This window comes from Eubalaena glacialis, chromosome 1 (genome assembly GCF_028564815.1).
Source record: "Eubalaena glacialis isolate mEubGla1 chromosome 1, mEubGla1.1.hap2.+ XY, whole genome shotgun sequence".
Lineage (NCBI taxonomy): Eukaryota > Metazoa > Chordata > Mammalia > Artiodactyla > Balaenidae > Eubalaena > Eubalaena glacialis.
In genome coordinates, this window is record NC_083716.1 from 25,582,638 (window position 1) to 25,598,463 (window position 15,826).

The 15,826-nt window shown below is 43.4% G+C and overlaps 1 protein-coding gene across 10 annotated transcripts in view; it reads left to right on the forward strand.

Moving 5' to 3' along the window:
- Positions 1-15,826, forward strand: part of STN1 (STN1 subunit of CST complex) — a 53,706-nt gene that overhangs the window by 24,089 nt on the left and 13,791 nt on the right. For 8 of the 10 annotated variants that reach the window (XM_061193619.1, XM_061193603.1, XM_061193633.1 and 5 more), the window contains 3 exons: positions 850-972; positions 3,368-3,440; positions 11,574-12,333. In XM_061193619.1, the coding sequence (XP_061049602.1) occupies positions 850-972; positions 3,368-3,440; positions 11,574-11,731 (354 nt within the window). In that variant the 3' untranslated portion in view covers positions 11,732-12,333. Of the gene's footprint in view, positions 1-849; positions 973-3,367; positions 3,441-11,573; positions 12,334-15,826 lie in introns of those variants that run through there. The other 2 variants (XM_061193668.1, XM_061193659.1) reach the window with 2 other exon arrangements.

Here is a 15,826-nt window from a genome sequence, read left to right on the forward strand (position 1 = left end):
ATACCGCCTACCTATGTGGGGTATTTCCCCTGATTGCACACATATTTTCTCCGTCACCCACTATATGTCAGGGAGCAGGTGGCCGATATGAGTCCCCAACTCAAGAAGCACACAGTCTGGTTAAGCATGGTAGGACATAGCTGAAAACCTGGCCTCCTTGAAATAAGAAGTAGGATGACCTGGTAACCTCTCTAGGCAAACTTGACTCTTAGAGAAGGGAAGGGATACTGAAATTGAGGAGAGAGCAAAGTGACAGCAGCAGAAGGTCCTTCCTCATGGTGTTCTTGCTTCCCCTAGGGCCCGGTCCACCTTCAGCCCATGGACCCTCCCCTTTGACAGATCTCTGCACAGCTGTTTGTCTCCACTGCCCTCCATTTAAAATAAGGAGTCTATTTAATACTCTCTATGTGCTGGAATCCCCAACTTATTATTTCAATGTGTGTAAAATTCTTTGATGTCCGTAGGAAGAAGTTGTATATATGGCCACAATTTTAATGAAAAAAGGGAGCCAGTAGGTATAGAATTTTTGGCTCTGTATAAAAAATAAATCAAAGATTGTCATTTTTATATTTCCATTTTATATCATTGAGTTAAATGAATTAAACAAACAAAAAATCATAACCAAGGTGTGGAACAGTTATCGAGTGTGATTCTGCCAGAGCAAACTTCCCAATCCTCCTTAAATACCATTCTGCTAGGCCCATGCATACCTGAATCTTTTTGACTCAGCAGATAAAAAGCCTGTTGGGTGAATTTATAACCAGTTGGTCTAGGGAGTTGCCCTCAAGTGCTGTAAGATAGGACTTATTTCTTTTCTTCTTTTTTTTTTTCCTTTTTTTCTTCCTACAGGTGGATTTTAAGAATGACACCACTTCCAAGGCAATTCATAGTATATTTAGGAATGCTATAAAGCTGCTGCAGGAAAAAGGACTTGTTTTCCAGAAAGATGGTGGTTTTGATAACCTATTCTATGTAAGAGACCTGCAACTTAATTTTTTTTCTTAGCTTCAATTGCAAATATATTCATTACTTAGGATTGTTTATTTACTGTTTTTTAAAAATCAATCATTATGAGGTACATAAAGGAGTGAAAGTTGGCCCTTATCTTTCCTCAAGATACCGCTTTTAACAGTACAGCCTTCTGCACACATATAAATATATGCTTCTGTTACCAAAAAAATGTGATCATCCTCTAAATCAGGATTTCTCAACTTCAGCACTGTTTGAGCCAGATGATTCTGTGTTGTGGGGTGTTGTCCTTTGCATTGTAGGATGTTTGGCACATCCTTGGCCTTCACCTACTAGATGCCGGTAGCAGCACCCCCAATTGTGGCAACCTAAACGTCTCCAGACATTGCCAAGTGTTCCCTGGCACAGTTGAGAACCACTGCTCTAAATAGTGCTCAGCAACTTTTTGGGATACCAAAATAGCACATCACAGTCATCTTTCCATATTAGTCCTTATAAATCTATCTCATTCTTTTTGACATCTGCATGGTTTTCCATATTGTGGGAACTTGCCATAAATTGTTTAACCACTTATCTCTGATGGACATTTATATTGTTTCCAACTCTTGTCCTCACATATAGTGTTGCTGAGTCTGTTTTTTTGTGGACTTATGTATTTCCGTAAGATTGACTCTTAAAAGAGGAATTGCTGGAGTAAAGGGCATGTACCTTTAAGCTTTTGATTGCCTCCTCCAAAGGTGGTACCAATTAACATTCCCACCAGGGGTACAAGTGCTTGCCTACCTCATACTTTGAGTTAAAAGTTCACCTCTCAGTGCCTACCTTTAATATTGGAGGAACCAAGCTGATACTGATGTTGTTATCGATATTGATGTCCACTTTAGTAGCATAGATGTAGCTTCAGCTGCGAGCGATTCTCCTGAAGACAGATCAGAACTCTGAGAGATCCCAGAAGCCTCATTCTTTACAGGCATGATTCCTGAGGGGAAGCTTTCCTTAATAGGACATTTTCTTGATGTTGATTAGTGATTCCCCATTTTAGAACATTTTAAAAAATTAAGATTTGTTTTAAATACTATTTAAATAACTTCTGAAAAGGGTATTCCATTCTGTATAAGGGTGAGGGCAGCCCACCCCCTCCCAGGATGGGCAGGCCTGGTGGAAGTTGGTTGCTTCTTGGGGGTTGGAGAAGCTCATGCTGGGCAACTCACCGTAACACCCTCCCACCCCCACCCACACCCTCACATCCCTCCCCCCGGGAGGCTCTGCATGGCCTCCTGGGTCAGTAGGAAGCCGCTCTTCCTGAGGAACAGCAGACTATGGGCAGCAGTCCAGGGATGAGGTGTGGCAGGGCTGGGGCACTTCCTCCTGTGAATCAGTCTGAGCTGGAATGGGGTGATCCAGCTCTAATAGCTCTGTTTTCCTCAGCAGAGCCACCCCCCTTCTCTGACTTCACTCCCCCCTCTACCTCAACCCTGGCTCCTAGGTTTCTGTTTTCCTGAGGGCATTGCCTCGGGGACATAGTTATCTTCTCTCTGTATAGTGCTTTCCAGCTTTCAGCAGCTCTCCCACATCACCTTACTTAATCTTCCCTACACCCTGTTAAGTCCAGAGAAGGGTCCGTATCAGAATCCCCATTCTTAAATCTGCTCATTCCAAGTCGTCAGTCCAAGGAGCGTTCCTGACATATGTGTTTGTTTGCATACTTTTTTTTTCTCCTTCCGTTCTTCCTTTTCTCCCCTTCCTTTCTTCCTCTTTTTTCCTTTCTTTCTCTTTGATTTTAGATTTACTGTTGAACATGAAGGTGAAACCCATTTGATGGCTGCTTCCCTCTTACCGGAGCTGGCTGAGAAAGGAACCTTGGTTATGTTTGCCTTTGAGAACAGACAGTGTTTCCATTTATAAGCTAGATTTACTCTCTTGCTAGCTTTGCCTTACAGTTTTATTTCTTTTGTTTTTTTTCCCTGTGGTTGGGTGAAGGAATGTGAAACCCAAGACAGAAAAGAAGAAACACAAGAGGAAAGAGTCCTCGGGTTTGATCACTTGTGCCTCCCTCAAGAATATAATGAATAAGAGAAATTTTATGAATGTGTTATGAATATTTAAGAAGAAAGTTGCTCCTTGAAAGCAAGGGATTCCAGCTTTTCTTTCTATCATGGCCCCAGTAAACCACCTCCCGAGGGAATATGCCTGTGGGTGGACTTCAGAGCAGTGAGCTACTTAGGGACAGAACTGGTTTGACAACTGGCCAGGTATCAAAAACGACGCTCATTGTTGGTGTAGGGATGAGGATTGTTATGAAATCTTTAGAAACTATCCTAAAGACTAATTTGGGAGTCTGGATGACACAACCTCTGTTTTACTTAACATTTCTTTCCGAACTGTTTTTCCTATTTAGGTAACCAGAGAAGACAAGGAATTGCACAGAAAGATCCACCAGATCATTCAAGAAGACTGCCAGAAACCAAATCGTAAGTGGTGTAATGTACATGTGTCTCAGTGCCCTGGAGGGGGCTGTTCCCTCCCGGAGAGCACTAGATGGAGAGTCAGGAAACCTGGGGCCTTTCCCAGTAACGACCTGGAAGCATGACTGGTCAAGATACCTGCCCTCTCTGAGCCTCAAGACTCCTCCTTTCTAAAGTGAGCGTTAGCCTTGCACAGTTGTTCTGACATGGGCCACACGTAAGAGTCAACCTTGGAGCTTTTTTGAACATACAACACTCAGGTCCCACCCCTAGGGATTCTGATTCACTAGGGGCTGGGATGGGGGCTAGACAGGTGAGCTCCTCAAGTGATTCTGATACAGCAAGGTAAGCTGTTAGGCTAGGACTTTTTAACATCCTTCTGGTTTTGTGTCCTCTGTAATTTGTGTTATTTCTTGTTCCACTCTTCCTTCTTGTCTCTGAACCGAAACCTGACATTTTCCTCTCTTCTAACATCAAGCCCTTCAAGGTTGGGAGGAATGGTTCTAGACATTACAGTTTGTGAACAGTGTAATTCAGTCATCTTGAAACCTGATAATTTGCAAAAGAAATGGTTGAGAAAATAGTTGGTTTTAGTGGAGTTAGGTCAGCCCCTAGTGGTTAGAAACTCAAACTGTAGATAGTCTGACACAGACATTACCATTTTCATAATAGTTATAGAAAGAGAAGAAAGCATTAGTCCTATGTTTAAATCCTGTGTAAAGGTGACTTTTCAAAGTCTACCTTTTGCAAACATGCGCTATTAACTCTTAAAGGTGACTTTTCAAAGTCTACCTTTTGCAAACATGTGCTATTAACAAATGTTGGCATATGTCAACAAATGACGCCAGAAGAAAATTGGAAAGGCTTGTTAATGAGCACAGGCCTCCTCATTCTGCTTTCTTTCTCTCCCGGGAGGTGCACCTCCAGTCCTTAAAGCCCATATGTCCCTGGGGCCTGGAACTGTTCCAGGCTGAGTCAGCAGGTGGAGCTGGACCAGATCTCCAGCCCTGGTGTTTATGGTATGCAGCCCTATTTAGCTTTTAAGGACCCATGAAGTCACCTCCCAGAGTGGTGTGACAACAGCTCTTAAAATAAACTGAAAGCAATCTATTATTTTAATGCAAGGTTTCTAACTATTGTTCACTTCATTCAGAACAAGAAGGATAAATATCCTTTAGTTGGGGGAAAAACCACCTCTCCACAATTTAAGGAGCTTTTTAGAGCTGTGAAATGTGGGATTCTTCAACCAAGAAGGGATGAGAGGAGAGGCTGGTCCCCAGGTGACATTCCTGCACTCATGCTAGTCCCACGCCATCTGGCTAGATTCTTATTTTGATGTGTATTAGGAACAGGGTGGATTAAAGTAATCCTAGGTCCTGCTGAAGCAAATGAAAGCAATTCACACTTCATTTCTTAGGAGAACCAAACAGCCTTGGTGACCTGAAGGTCTATAAAGTGGCAGGTTTTATATCCACTTCTAATCCACAGGCCAGCTCCTGCTTTGGTGAGTGTGTGTGTCAAGGTGGACAGGCTCTGCTACTCAGTCTGTAAACGGGAGCCTCTAAAAAGCATAAGCCAATTCCCTGGAACTAGTAAACTCCCAGGAGACAAATTCTGGAGCATGAGTAACTGAGAATACCAGTAAACATACCTTGTAGGAACTGTCAGAGTCTGTTGCAACCACCCCTTTTCATAAGAAATACCTATGACATTAAAAAATTATTGTGAGTAATGTATGCACAGGGTAAAAAGTCAAAAAGTACAAAAACACACACAGAAAAAGTGAGACTCCCTCCCAACACTGAGCCCCAGGCTCTGTGTTCCACTTTCCAAAGGCAGTGGATGTTACTAGTTTCTGGCATATCCTTCTAGAGATGTTATATGCACTTATAAACATGTTTGTATAGTTTATCCTTTCTAAAAAACGTAAGTAAAGCTTAGCATACAATACTCAGTGTTTTATACCTTGTATTTTAAATCTAACATTGGCTTCTAGCGGTCATTCAGCAACAGTATGTGTAAAAGTACCTGTCTTTTTAATGGCTGCACAGTATTCCACTATATGTATTGGTACATATTCGACCATTTATTTAATTATTCCTACTGAACCTTTAGTTTGTTTCTAACCTTTCAGTACGAAACATAGCATTGAGTTTTCCTTGGCAGGATGATTGGTAGGAGAACTTAAAACCTTTAGTCACTTATGAATATTTCAGCAGAGGGTAAACCTACAATAATGAAAGGATTATAAACATGGGCCAGTTTTAGGTCCCTAAAGCACTGATACAGGGTTTGTCTGAAGATGGGCCGCATGGCATAGTTGTGAAGAGCTGGGCTCTGGAGCCACCTTGCTTGGGTTTAAATCCCAGCTCTGCCACTTTGTAGCTGTGTGGCCTTGAGCAAGTCTGTGCCTCAGTTTCTTTACACGCAAAGCAGGGATAATAATTGTACCTACATCGTGGGTTGTTATGAGGATGGAATAAATTGGTGTTTTATGAAACTCTTAGGAATATGGCAGAGTAAGAACACCAAGAATCCTTCCCTCCACTTAGACAACAATTGCATCTGTCTGATGTAGCTGTTTTGGAACTCTGGAGTCTATCAAGGCTAGCAACTTCCAGAGGAAGGTTTGGACAATAAATTGGGGTTAATTTCAGTCAATTTTCAGATCTTAGTAGCAGCTACTCATCCCCTATCCCCAGCTACATGGCAGGAGGCTGTGCATGTGTTTCTGGAGCAGCTTGTACAGAGCTTGTGGGAGCTAGCGGGGGCAAAAAGGACCCAGTCCTCCATGTATCAGGGATTTGTGCTCTGATCACCAATTGCTGCTTCTGATCACAGAGGTACAGGCAGAGAGGTGGGTGGCCATTGTTGTACCTCCTCCCATTGTTGTAAGCTCCTCACCCAACAGCTGAAGTGACCTCCAGGGGATTTAAAAGACTGGCACTCTTTTTTTTTTTAAACCCCTTCATTTCTCTTTTTTACCCCTTTTGGAGCCAGAAAAGAAAGTCTAGAACATTCAAAAGCAACTGCATATATGGGGAAAATTAGAAAGCTACCACACATGCCCAGGGAAAGGCACAGGCTCAGAAATAGACCTGAGAAGACCTTAGGTTTCCATCTCAGGCTGCTCCTTGGCACAGAGACAGCCTACAACAACCAAAAATAAAAATAAAAACAATAACAAAAAGCAGCAAACACCACAGAAGGTGAAGAATCTAATCTCCAGAGTTACCACATTATTAGATTCAAATGTCCAGTTTTCAACTAAAAACGAAAGACATTCAAAGAGACAGGAAACTATGGCCCATTCAAAGGAAAAAAAAAGCAACAGAAACTGTCCCTGAAAAAGACCTGATGGCAGATTTATTACCCAAAGACTTTGAAACAGTTGTCTTAAAGATGCTCAAGAAAATGATGGGTGAACAAAATAGAAAATATCAATAAAGAGATACAAAAACTAAAAAGAAACCAAAAAGAAATTCTGAAAAGTACAGTAACTGAAGTGAAAAGTTTACCAGTGATTCAAAGGCAGATTTGAGCAGGAAGAATCTGAAGAAAAGTGAACAGAACCTAAAGAACCTATGGGACATCATCAAATGGACCAACATATGCATTGTGGGAGTCCCAGAAGAAGAGAGAAAGGGGCAGAGAGAATATTTGAAGAAATAATGGCTGAAAACGTCCCTAATAGGATGAAGGACATGAATATAAACATCCAAGAAGCTCAGTGAACTCCAATTAAGATGAACTCAAAGAGACCACACCAAGACACATTATAATCAAACTTTTGAGAGTCAAAAACAAAGAAAGAATCTTGAAAGCTACAAGAGTAAAACAACTTGTCACATCAGTAAGATGATCAGATTTCTTATCTGAAACTTTGGAGGCTGGAAGGCAGTAGGCTGATATATTCAAAATGCTAAAAGAAAAAAAACCTGTAAACCAAGAATCTTAGGAGCCTAATACATTTAAAAGAATTATTAGTCTGTGTTCTTGGGCACAGTGTATAAAGTTGTGGTTTTGTGATATCAACAACTGAAAGGGGTGGGGACAGAGCTGCAAAGGAGAAGGAACAGAGGTTTTATATATTATTGAAGTTAAACTAGAATAAATTCAAATTAGAGTGTTATAACTATAGGATGCTAAATGTAATCCCTGTGGTAACCACAAAGAAAATAGCTCTAGAATATACACAAAAGGAAATTTTAAACATTTCACTATTAAAAAAATCAACTAAACACAAAAGAAGACAGTAATGCAGGAATTGAGGGACCAAAAGCTATAAGGCATATAGAAAACAAATAGCAAAATGACAGAAGCAAGTCCCTCTTATCAGTAATTAGGTTAAATGTAAATGGATTGAACTCTCCAATCAAAAGACAGAGATTGGCAGAATGGATTGAAAAAAAAAACCCGAGAACTCCAACTATATGCCAACTACAAGAAACTCACTTTAGATCCAAAAGCACAGAAAGGTTGAAAGTGAAAAGACAGAAAAATATATCCCATGCAAATAGTAACCAAAAGAGAACAGGGGCAGTTATACTAATATCAGACAAAATAAACTTTAAATCAAAAATGTTGCAAGAGGGCTTCCTTGGTGGCGCAGTGGTTAAGAATCCGCCTGCCAATGCAGGGGACACGGGTTCGATCCCTGGTCTGGGAAGATCCCACATGCCGTGGAGCAACTAAGCCCGTGCACCACAACTACTGAGCCTGCGCTCTAGAGCCCACGAGCCACAACTACTGAGGCTGCAAGCCACAACTACTGAGGCTGCAAGCCACAACTACTGAGCCCACGTGCCACAACTACTGAAGCCCACGCGGCTAGAGCCCATGCTCTGCAACAAGAGAAGCCACGACAATGAGAAGCTTGCACACCCCAACGAAGAGTAGCCCCCGCTCACCGCAACTAGAGAAAGCCGGCGCACAGCAACGAAGACCCAACACAGCCAATAAATAAATAAATAAATTTTAAAAAAAATGTTGCAGGAGACAAAGAAGGACATTATATATTAATAAAAGGTTCAATACAGCCAGAAGACATAGTAATTTTAAACATTTTGTACCTAATGACAGACCATCAAAATATATGAAGCAAAAACTGATGGAATTGAAAGAAGTAAATGGTTCTATGATAATAGTTGGAGATTTCAGTATCCCACTGTCAATAATGGATAGAACAACTAGACAGAAGATAAGGAAATAAAGGACTTAAATAACACAACAAATCAGCTAGATCTAACAGACGCACACAGAAGACTACCTGACAACAGCATACATACAGCATACAACATGTACATGGGACCTTTTCCAGGATAGACCACTAATTAAGTCTCAATAGATTTTAAAAGGTAGATATCATACAAAGTATCTTCTCCGACCAGCATCTTCTGAAGTTAAAAGTCAATAACAGAAGTAAAACTGAAAAATTAACAAATTTGTGGGAATTAAACAACACACTCTTCACCAGTAGACTAAAGAAGAAATCATATGGGAAATTAGAAAATACTTAGAGATGAATGAAAACAAAAACACAAAGTACCAAAACTTCTAGGACACAGAAAAGCTTTGTATGAAGGGGAACTTTATAGCTAAGAACACTTATATAACTTTACAATTTAAGGAACTAGAAAAAGAAGAAGAAAGTAACTCAAAGCTAGCAGAAGGAAGGAAATAATAAAGATTAGAGCACAAATAAATGAAATAGAGAATAGAAAAACAATAGAGAAAATCAATGAAACCAAAAGTTGGTTCTTTTAGGAAAAGATCCCTAAAATTGCCAAACATTTAGCTAGGTAGACCAAGAAAAAAGAGAGAAAACTCCAGTTACTAAAATCAGAAATGAAAATGAGGACATTAGTACTGATCCTACAGAAATAAAAAGGATTATAACAAAGTACTGTAAACAATTGTATGCCAACAAATTGGATAACCAGGTGAAGTGGAAATTCCTAGAAACACAAAACCTACCAAGACTAAATCCTGAAGAAATAGAAAATCTGAATAGATATATAGTAAGGAGATTGAATCAATAATCAAAAATCTCCCAACAAAGAAAAGCCTTGGACCTGATGGCTTCACTGGTGAATTCCAAACATTTAAAGAACTAACACCTGTCCTTCTCCCCACGTGAATGGAAGGTCACTTTGTGAACAGCCTTACCAGACAACCCTCGGACGGCAGAATGGCCTTTGTGAAGAAGTAGTTTAAGGCCTTTGGGGCAGTCAGCACTGCTGACCACATACGCCTGTAAGTCACCTTGAGCCCTGAGCCTGAGCACCCAGGTCTTAAAAGAACTAAGATCACAAGCCGAGCAGTGCGGAAATTCCCAGTGCTTCCTCTCTGCCGTGTGCAAGCCCAGTTTGGTCGGAGTCCTTCACCCTCCGTCGCCAACCCTTCCTCTCAGGAAGAGCCAAAGCTTCTTTAGAGCAGGGACAAGTTTATGTGCATCTTCTTAGGTTATGGAGATGACGATAGAATCATAGTAATTCTCCATGGAAGAAGCCCCCACCATGGGTCTCCTTTCACCCACACAACCACGAGTGAAGTGGGTGCTTTTCTTCCCATTTAACAGATGATGCGGACTGAGAGACCTGGACCACTTTGCCCCAGTCATAGAGCCAGCATTTTTATTCGGGTCCTTTGGACTCCAGAGTCAGCTCTCTGTCTGCACTCTGTACTTGCTCCTCCTTGCTCAGCGCTGCACATGTAGTAGGTGTTCAGGAAATCTTGATCGAATGAATGTTGAAGAAATAGCCTGGAAGTGTGGAGACCAGGGGAGGTGGCGAGTTTCCCAACAGTAACCCAGTCGGGTGGAATAATGAGTTGACTAGCCACTAGAGGTCAGAATTTGCAAGTCTTTGTTAGCCCAGGACCACTGCCTGTGAGCATCCCTGACCCTTAGCGCTGGGAAGGACCTCAGAGGTGCCCCCCAGCCCCACTCCCCATGGGTCAGAAAACTGAGGCTTAAAGATGCAGTGACTTGCCCAAAGCCACAAAGGTGCACAGAATCCCAACCATGCTTTGCCCATCACCACAACCCCTCTTTGAGGACTTTCCTGGAGCCTAAAGCATTTTATCATCTGAAAACAACATTCAGTGACTGTGCAGAGCACTAGTGGGCCAGATGCTGGGGATACGGCGGTGAGAGGCCTGGCCCTGTCAATGGGGCTTTGGTGGAAACTGAGGAGGGTTTGTTTCCAGGAATGAGGTTTGACTTTGACTCGATGTTACAGATAAATTTTACATCATCACCTAGTAAATTATATAATTTTATTATAAATTTTATTTCAACTATACATATACATATGTAGTTGAATATAAAGTTTCTCAATATTTATCGTACCTAAAATGCAATACATTCTGTAATCTCATACTCTAGTCTGTTTGGTAAGAAAAGAATGCTAACCACAACCCACTAAATTGATTTCATGATCCTCTAATGGTCATAACTTCAGTGTGAATACCACTACTCCAAATCATTGATTTCAACTAGGAGAGCGGTCACTCGTCCTGAACTGCTACGAATGGTCTCATTTGTTTTGGATAGAGGGTGAGAGGTTCCTAGAATACAGCCGTCACAGGCAGACTTTTTGGAAGCCTAGGCAGAGAGGAGTGAGAACAGGCCAAAGGTCACCACCGCAGTCCCACCGTCCAGGATTTACAGAAGGAATATGGAGGCTGCTGCAAGCCGGCTCTGCTGTCAGCCACAAGAGGGCTCTGCTGTCAGCCACAAGAGGGCTCCCGCCTGGGAAGCTAGGGGGTTAGAACTGAATGCATGCGCTCGTGCATGTAACTTCATTAGAGAAAAAAGCCTATCAAGCACTAAATCCCCACTGGGTTATGAGTATAAAATTATTGATTGGGAATCCTGGAAGGTTGAAGGCCTGCATCCCCGAGCAGTGGTCCATGGCACAGACCTGAGAACCAGTGTTTTGGTTCGTTCTCACTGATAAGCTAGGCCAGTGCGTCTCCTGCTTTAATGTGCATAAGAATCATCTGGGGCTCTTATTAAGCTGCAGGTTCTGACCCAGGAAATATGAAGAAGGACTTCCATTTAGAGGAGAGGACAGGAGAGAGAGAGGAGGGTCTGACAGGTGTGTCCAAGCTTAGCCAACTCCCTTTTTCCTGCAGACGTGGAGAAGGGCTGCCACTTCCTGCACATCCTGGCCTGTGCTCACCTGAGCCTCAGCCCAGGCCTGAGTGAAACTGTGCTGCGGCAGGTGCTGGAGCTCTTGGAGGACCAGAGTGACATCGTCAGCACCACAGAGAACTACTACACTGCGTTCTGAGGAGAGGCCGGCAGGCAGCACGAGTGGAGCGGGGGAGGAGGAGAAAACAGGTGGCGTTCACTCCCGGGCTCTGATCTTAACATCGTGCTGAGGCTTATAGGTCTGGTGGCAATTATCTCATAATAAACTATGAAATATGGTAATTTGAAGAATGGAATTTGGCATGAATTCTGGAGGCTGCCTTCTGCCTGCTGTATCCTGGGATAAAAGACTTATCTCAGCCATGACATACAAGAAAACCCTCCTCATTGGCCTCCTGGCTGGACCAAGCATCACTCACAGAGCAGAAGAGGAAGAAACAGTGTTGATAGCTGAACTGGTTGGAGGCTCTGTTGTGGTAAAGGGGCATCCTGTGGAAAAGGCGCTTGTACTGCGGGAGCTGAAGAGCATACAGATCACCAGTTCAGACACTTTTTAAAACTTCAGACTATCAGGTACTTTCTTGGTGTATCTTGATGGTTAAGAACCTGGTGTAGAGGACTAGTTTTCCCTGGATGAGTGTCGCTGACCTACAATTTCTGTGGGTCAAACACTAGTGATGGGTCCAGAGTCTTGGGTTGAATTCTGTCTACAGACCAACGCATCGATGGGAATAAACAGGATCCAAGGCATGGCTCTGTATTTGTCGTTTTCCTTATTTTCCTTCTGAATCAAAAGGTGTTTCAGTACATTTCCCTGTGCTTGAGGACACTGTGACTAAATACATTGTCCCTTAATACCCTGAAGTTCTTGGCAGAGGCTGCTGACCAATTACTTGGCAGTGGTAGATGTTATTGTCAAGGTTACCATTGAACGTGCAGGACGTCCTGACACCATCCAAACACTCGGTATTTGCCCAGACAGGTGATGGGTCATGCTTTTGCTCGGAATGACAAGGTAAAGGGAAAAAATCTGAGGTATGTAATAGGCTTGTTCTTACAGGACGATGACAAATCCAGCCAGCGAAAAGAAAGTTCGGAGAAAGATTTGGCATTAATTACAGTCATTTCACAAAAGGCACATCTGCCTTTGGCTGCTGCATTTGCACTTGATGTAATAAGCTTTTAGTGGCTCTGCTGGAGAGCCTGCAGGCCTGGCACATTGTTCTGCTCTGTGTGGAAATGGAGTGGCTTTACACTTAGAGATTGGCTGTAGCTCCATATGTCAGACCAAAAGCTAGTACCGACAGATTGCTTCCTGTCTTGGACTTTTCTGACTTGACCTAAACCTCTGTGCCTTGTTGCTAACAGCGATTATCCAGAAAGCTGCCCCGTGTTGAGAAGGGTCCCTGTAGAACAGAGTTTACCTGGAATGACATCCCAGTAGTTCTTCCGTAAGGTCGGCAGCTGATCCATATTGAACACATCTCAGATGACTGGAGCTGCCCGGAAGGAGTCTTGCATCAGAACATAAAAAGGGCACATCCTTGCCCACAGCCACCCCACTTCTAGGGTTTATCCCAAGGAGATGATCATATAGGTGGGAGAGGATGAATGCACATGATGCCCATTGCTGTGTAATTTAAAATTCTGTAATTGGGAAAAATATTTATCTATGGAGGAAAATTAATTTTGGTAATGTATACTATGAAATACTATGCAGCCACTAATTTAATGGAGCAGACAGATATTTTCACCATGGAGCAGTATTCCCAGTAGATTTAGTGGGAAGAAAATTGAGTTTTAGTGGGAAGAAAATTGAGATCTGTTTATATTATACCACTGATCTGAAACTACCTGTGTGTGTATGTATATATCTAAACAGAGAGCGTGTTTCTGCATATCCATCTGTATAAATGTAGTGTGTATACACGTACGTACAATTGACCACTCCACTCCTAGGGTTTGGTCCCAGGCCTCTTTTCTGTTTAGCTTGCTCCCATGGGGATCTCAACCAGTCTCAGATCATCTGTACGCTGACAAACTCCCCAGTTTACATCCAGTTCGGACCTCTTCGAACTTCTGGCCTACACTCAGCCTTCTGCTGAAAGTTCCACTTAGGTGTCCAACAGACATGACAAACATAAGATGCCCAAAGCCAGGCCCCCAACCACCCCTGACCCCACATGTGCTGCTTCTGAAGTTTTCCCTGATTCAGGAAAAGGCAGCTCCATTTTTCAAGCTGCTCAGGCCAAACCTGTGGACTCCTTTCTCTCACATCCCACATCCGACCTGCGCACGATGGCGGCAGCATCTCACTCCTCCACCGCCACCACCTGGAGTATTGTGGGGCCTCCTACTGCCCTCCCTGCTCCCCTGGCCCCTCTTCAGTTCACTGTCAGCACAGCTTGACTCAGACTCTGCCGTCCTCTGCTTCCGGCACCTGAGGCAGCACAGTGTCACCAGGGCTCTGCTCTGCAGGGCCTCCCCTCCTGCCATTTCCCCTTCACCTCTGCTCAGCTTCTCAGGCCCTGCTGTTCCTCACACACACCAGGGACATTCCTGACTCAGGGCCTTTGGACTTGCTGTTTCCTCTGCCTGGAATGTTTTTCACCTGGATAACCATGTGGTGGGCTTCCCCCTCCCCTCCTTTGGGTCATTCCATGAGTGTCACCTTTTCAGTGAGGCCTGCCCTGATCCCTCTTTTGCTGATTGCAGCCAACCCATTCTCCCTCCTCCCCAGAACTCCACAGTACTTATTTTTCTCCACATTCCTTGTCACCGTGGAACACACTCTGTATGTTTCTTACTTACCCTGCTTATTATTCAATATTTATTCTCCCCAATAGAAAAAATACTCCATGAGGGCAGGACTTTTTCTCTGTTTTGTTTCCTGCTGTGTCCCAGCACCTAGAACAGTGCCTGGCACATCTTCCAAGCAATACCACTTCTATATGTGTGTCTGGCTGCCCTCCACCTGCTAATAGCTGCCTGTCTTTCCTGGGGGACTTTCTCCAATGTCTTGGAAGGCTGTTCAGGCTGGAAGTACTCAGAATTAACACCCACCAGGGGCAGCCTCAGCCAGTGGAACCTGGGGTATAAATACTTCTGCTCCCTCACACTTCCATTGAGATATCTCTGAGGCTCGTGTTCTGGAGCACTTTCCAGAGTTTCTCTGTGGGATTAAGCTCCATCCACCCACAGCAGCAGCTAACTTGATAATCACCCTTAATTGGCTACCTTACCCTCCTGTCTTACTTTCCCACTCTCCATTACCTTTTACTGCACCTTGCAAATGAATTGCTTCCTTTCTGATCCTTGTCTCAGGGTCAGCTTCTGGATGAACACAACACTATGTTCACAAATATATTTGATAAATTCTTATGAATAGTGACTTCCCTGGTGGCGCAGTGGTTGAGAATCTGCCTGCCAATGCAGGGGACACGGGTTCGAGCCCTGGTCTGGGAAGATCCCACATGCCGCGGAGCAACTGGGCCCGTGAGCCACAACTACTGAGCCTGCGCGTCTGGAGCCTGTGCTCCGCAACAAGAGAGGCCGCGATAGTGAGAGGCCCGCGCACCGCGATGAAGAGTGGCCCCCGCTTGCCGCAACTAGAGAAAGCCCTTGCACAGAAACGAAGACCCAACACAGCCAAAAATAAATAAATAAATAAATAAATTAATTAATTTTTAAAAATTCTTATGAATAATTATGCACATCAAACAGAGATTACCAGAAATGCTCACCAAAGTGACACACTTGTTACCCCTGAAAGGTGAGATGTCAGATGCTTTTTAAGCTACATATCTATACTTTGATAGTTTTGCAATTAGCAAGTGTCATTATACAGAAATAACAAAGCCGTCTCTCACTTCCCACCCCCCACTCACATAACCTAAATCATGAGTGAACCAAGAACGCGATGAGACTCTTTCCTCCACAGCAACAGAAGAACTATAAGAAGTTGAGGGAAGCTCTTGGAAAACTCTCTGGGGCTACAGTTGGGTCACTGCTCATGTACCGAAGAGCAACCAAGGGGTCCCCCTGAAAAGGAGGGAAACTGAGCAGACATCCTCCCCCTCTCTTGGTGTGTACATGTTTCAGGAGCTGTGAACACTGTGTATAGTTAATGTAGGCGAGAAGACAAATAGTGCTCTGTCTGGTCGAGGGTCTGTTTGAAGATCCATGATTATCCCCATCTGGTAAGCTACCAGTGCTTCTCATCCCTATAAGACAC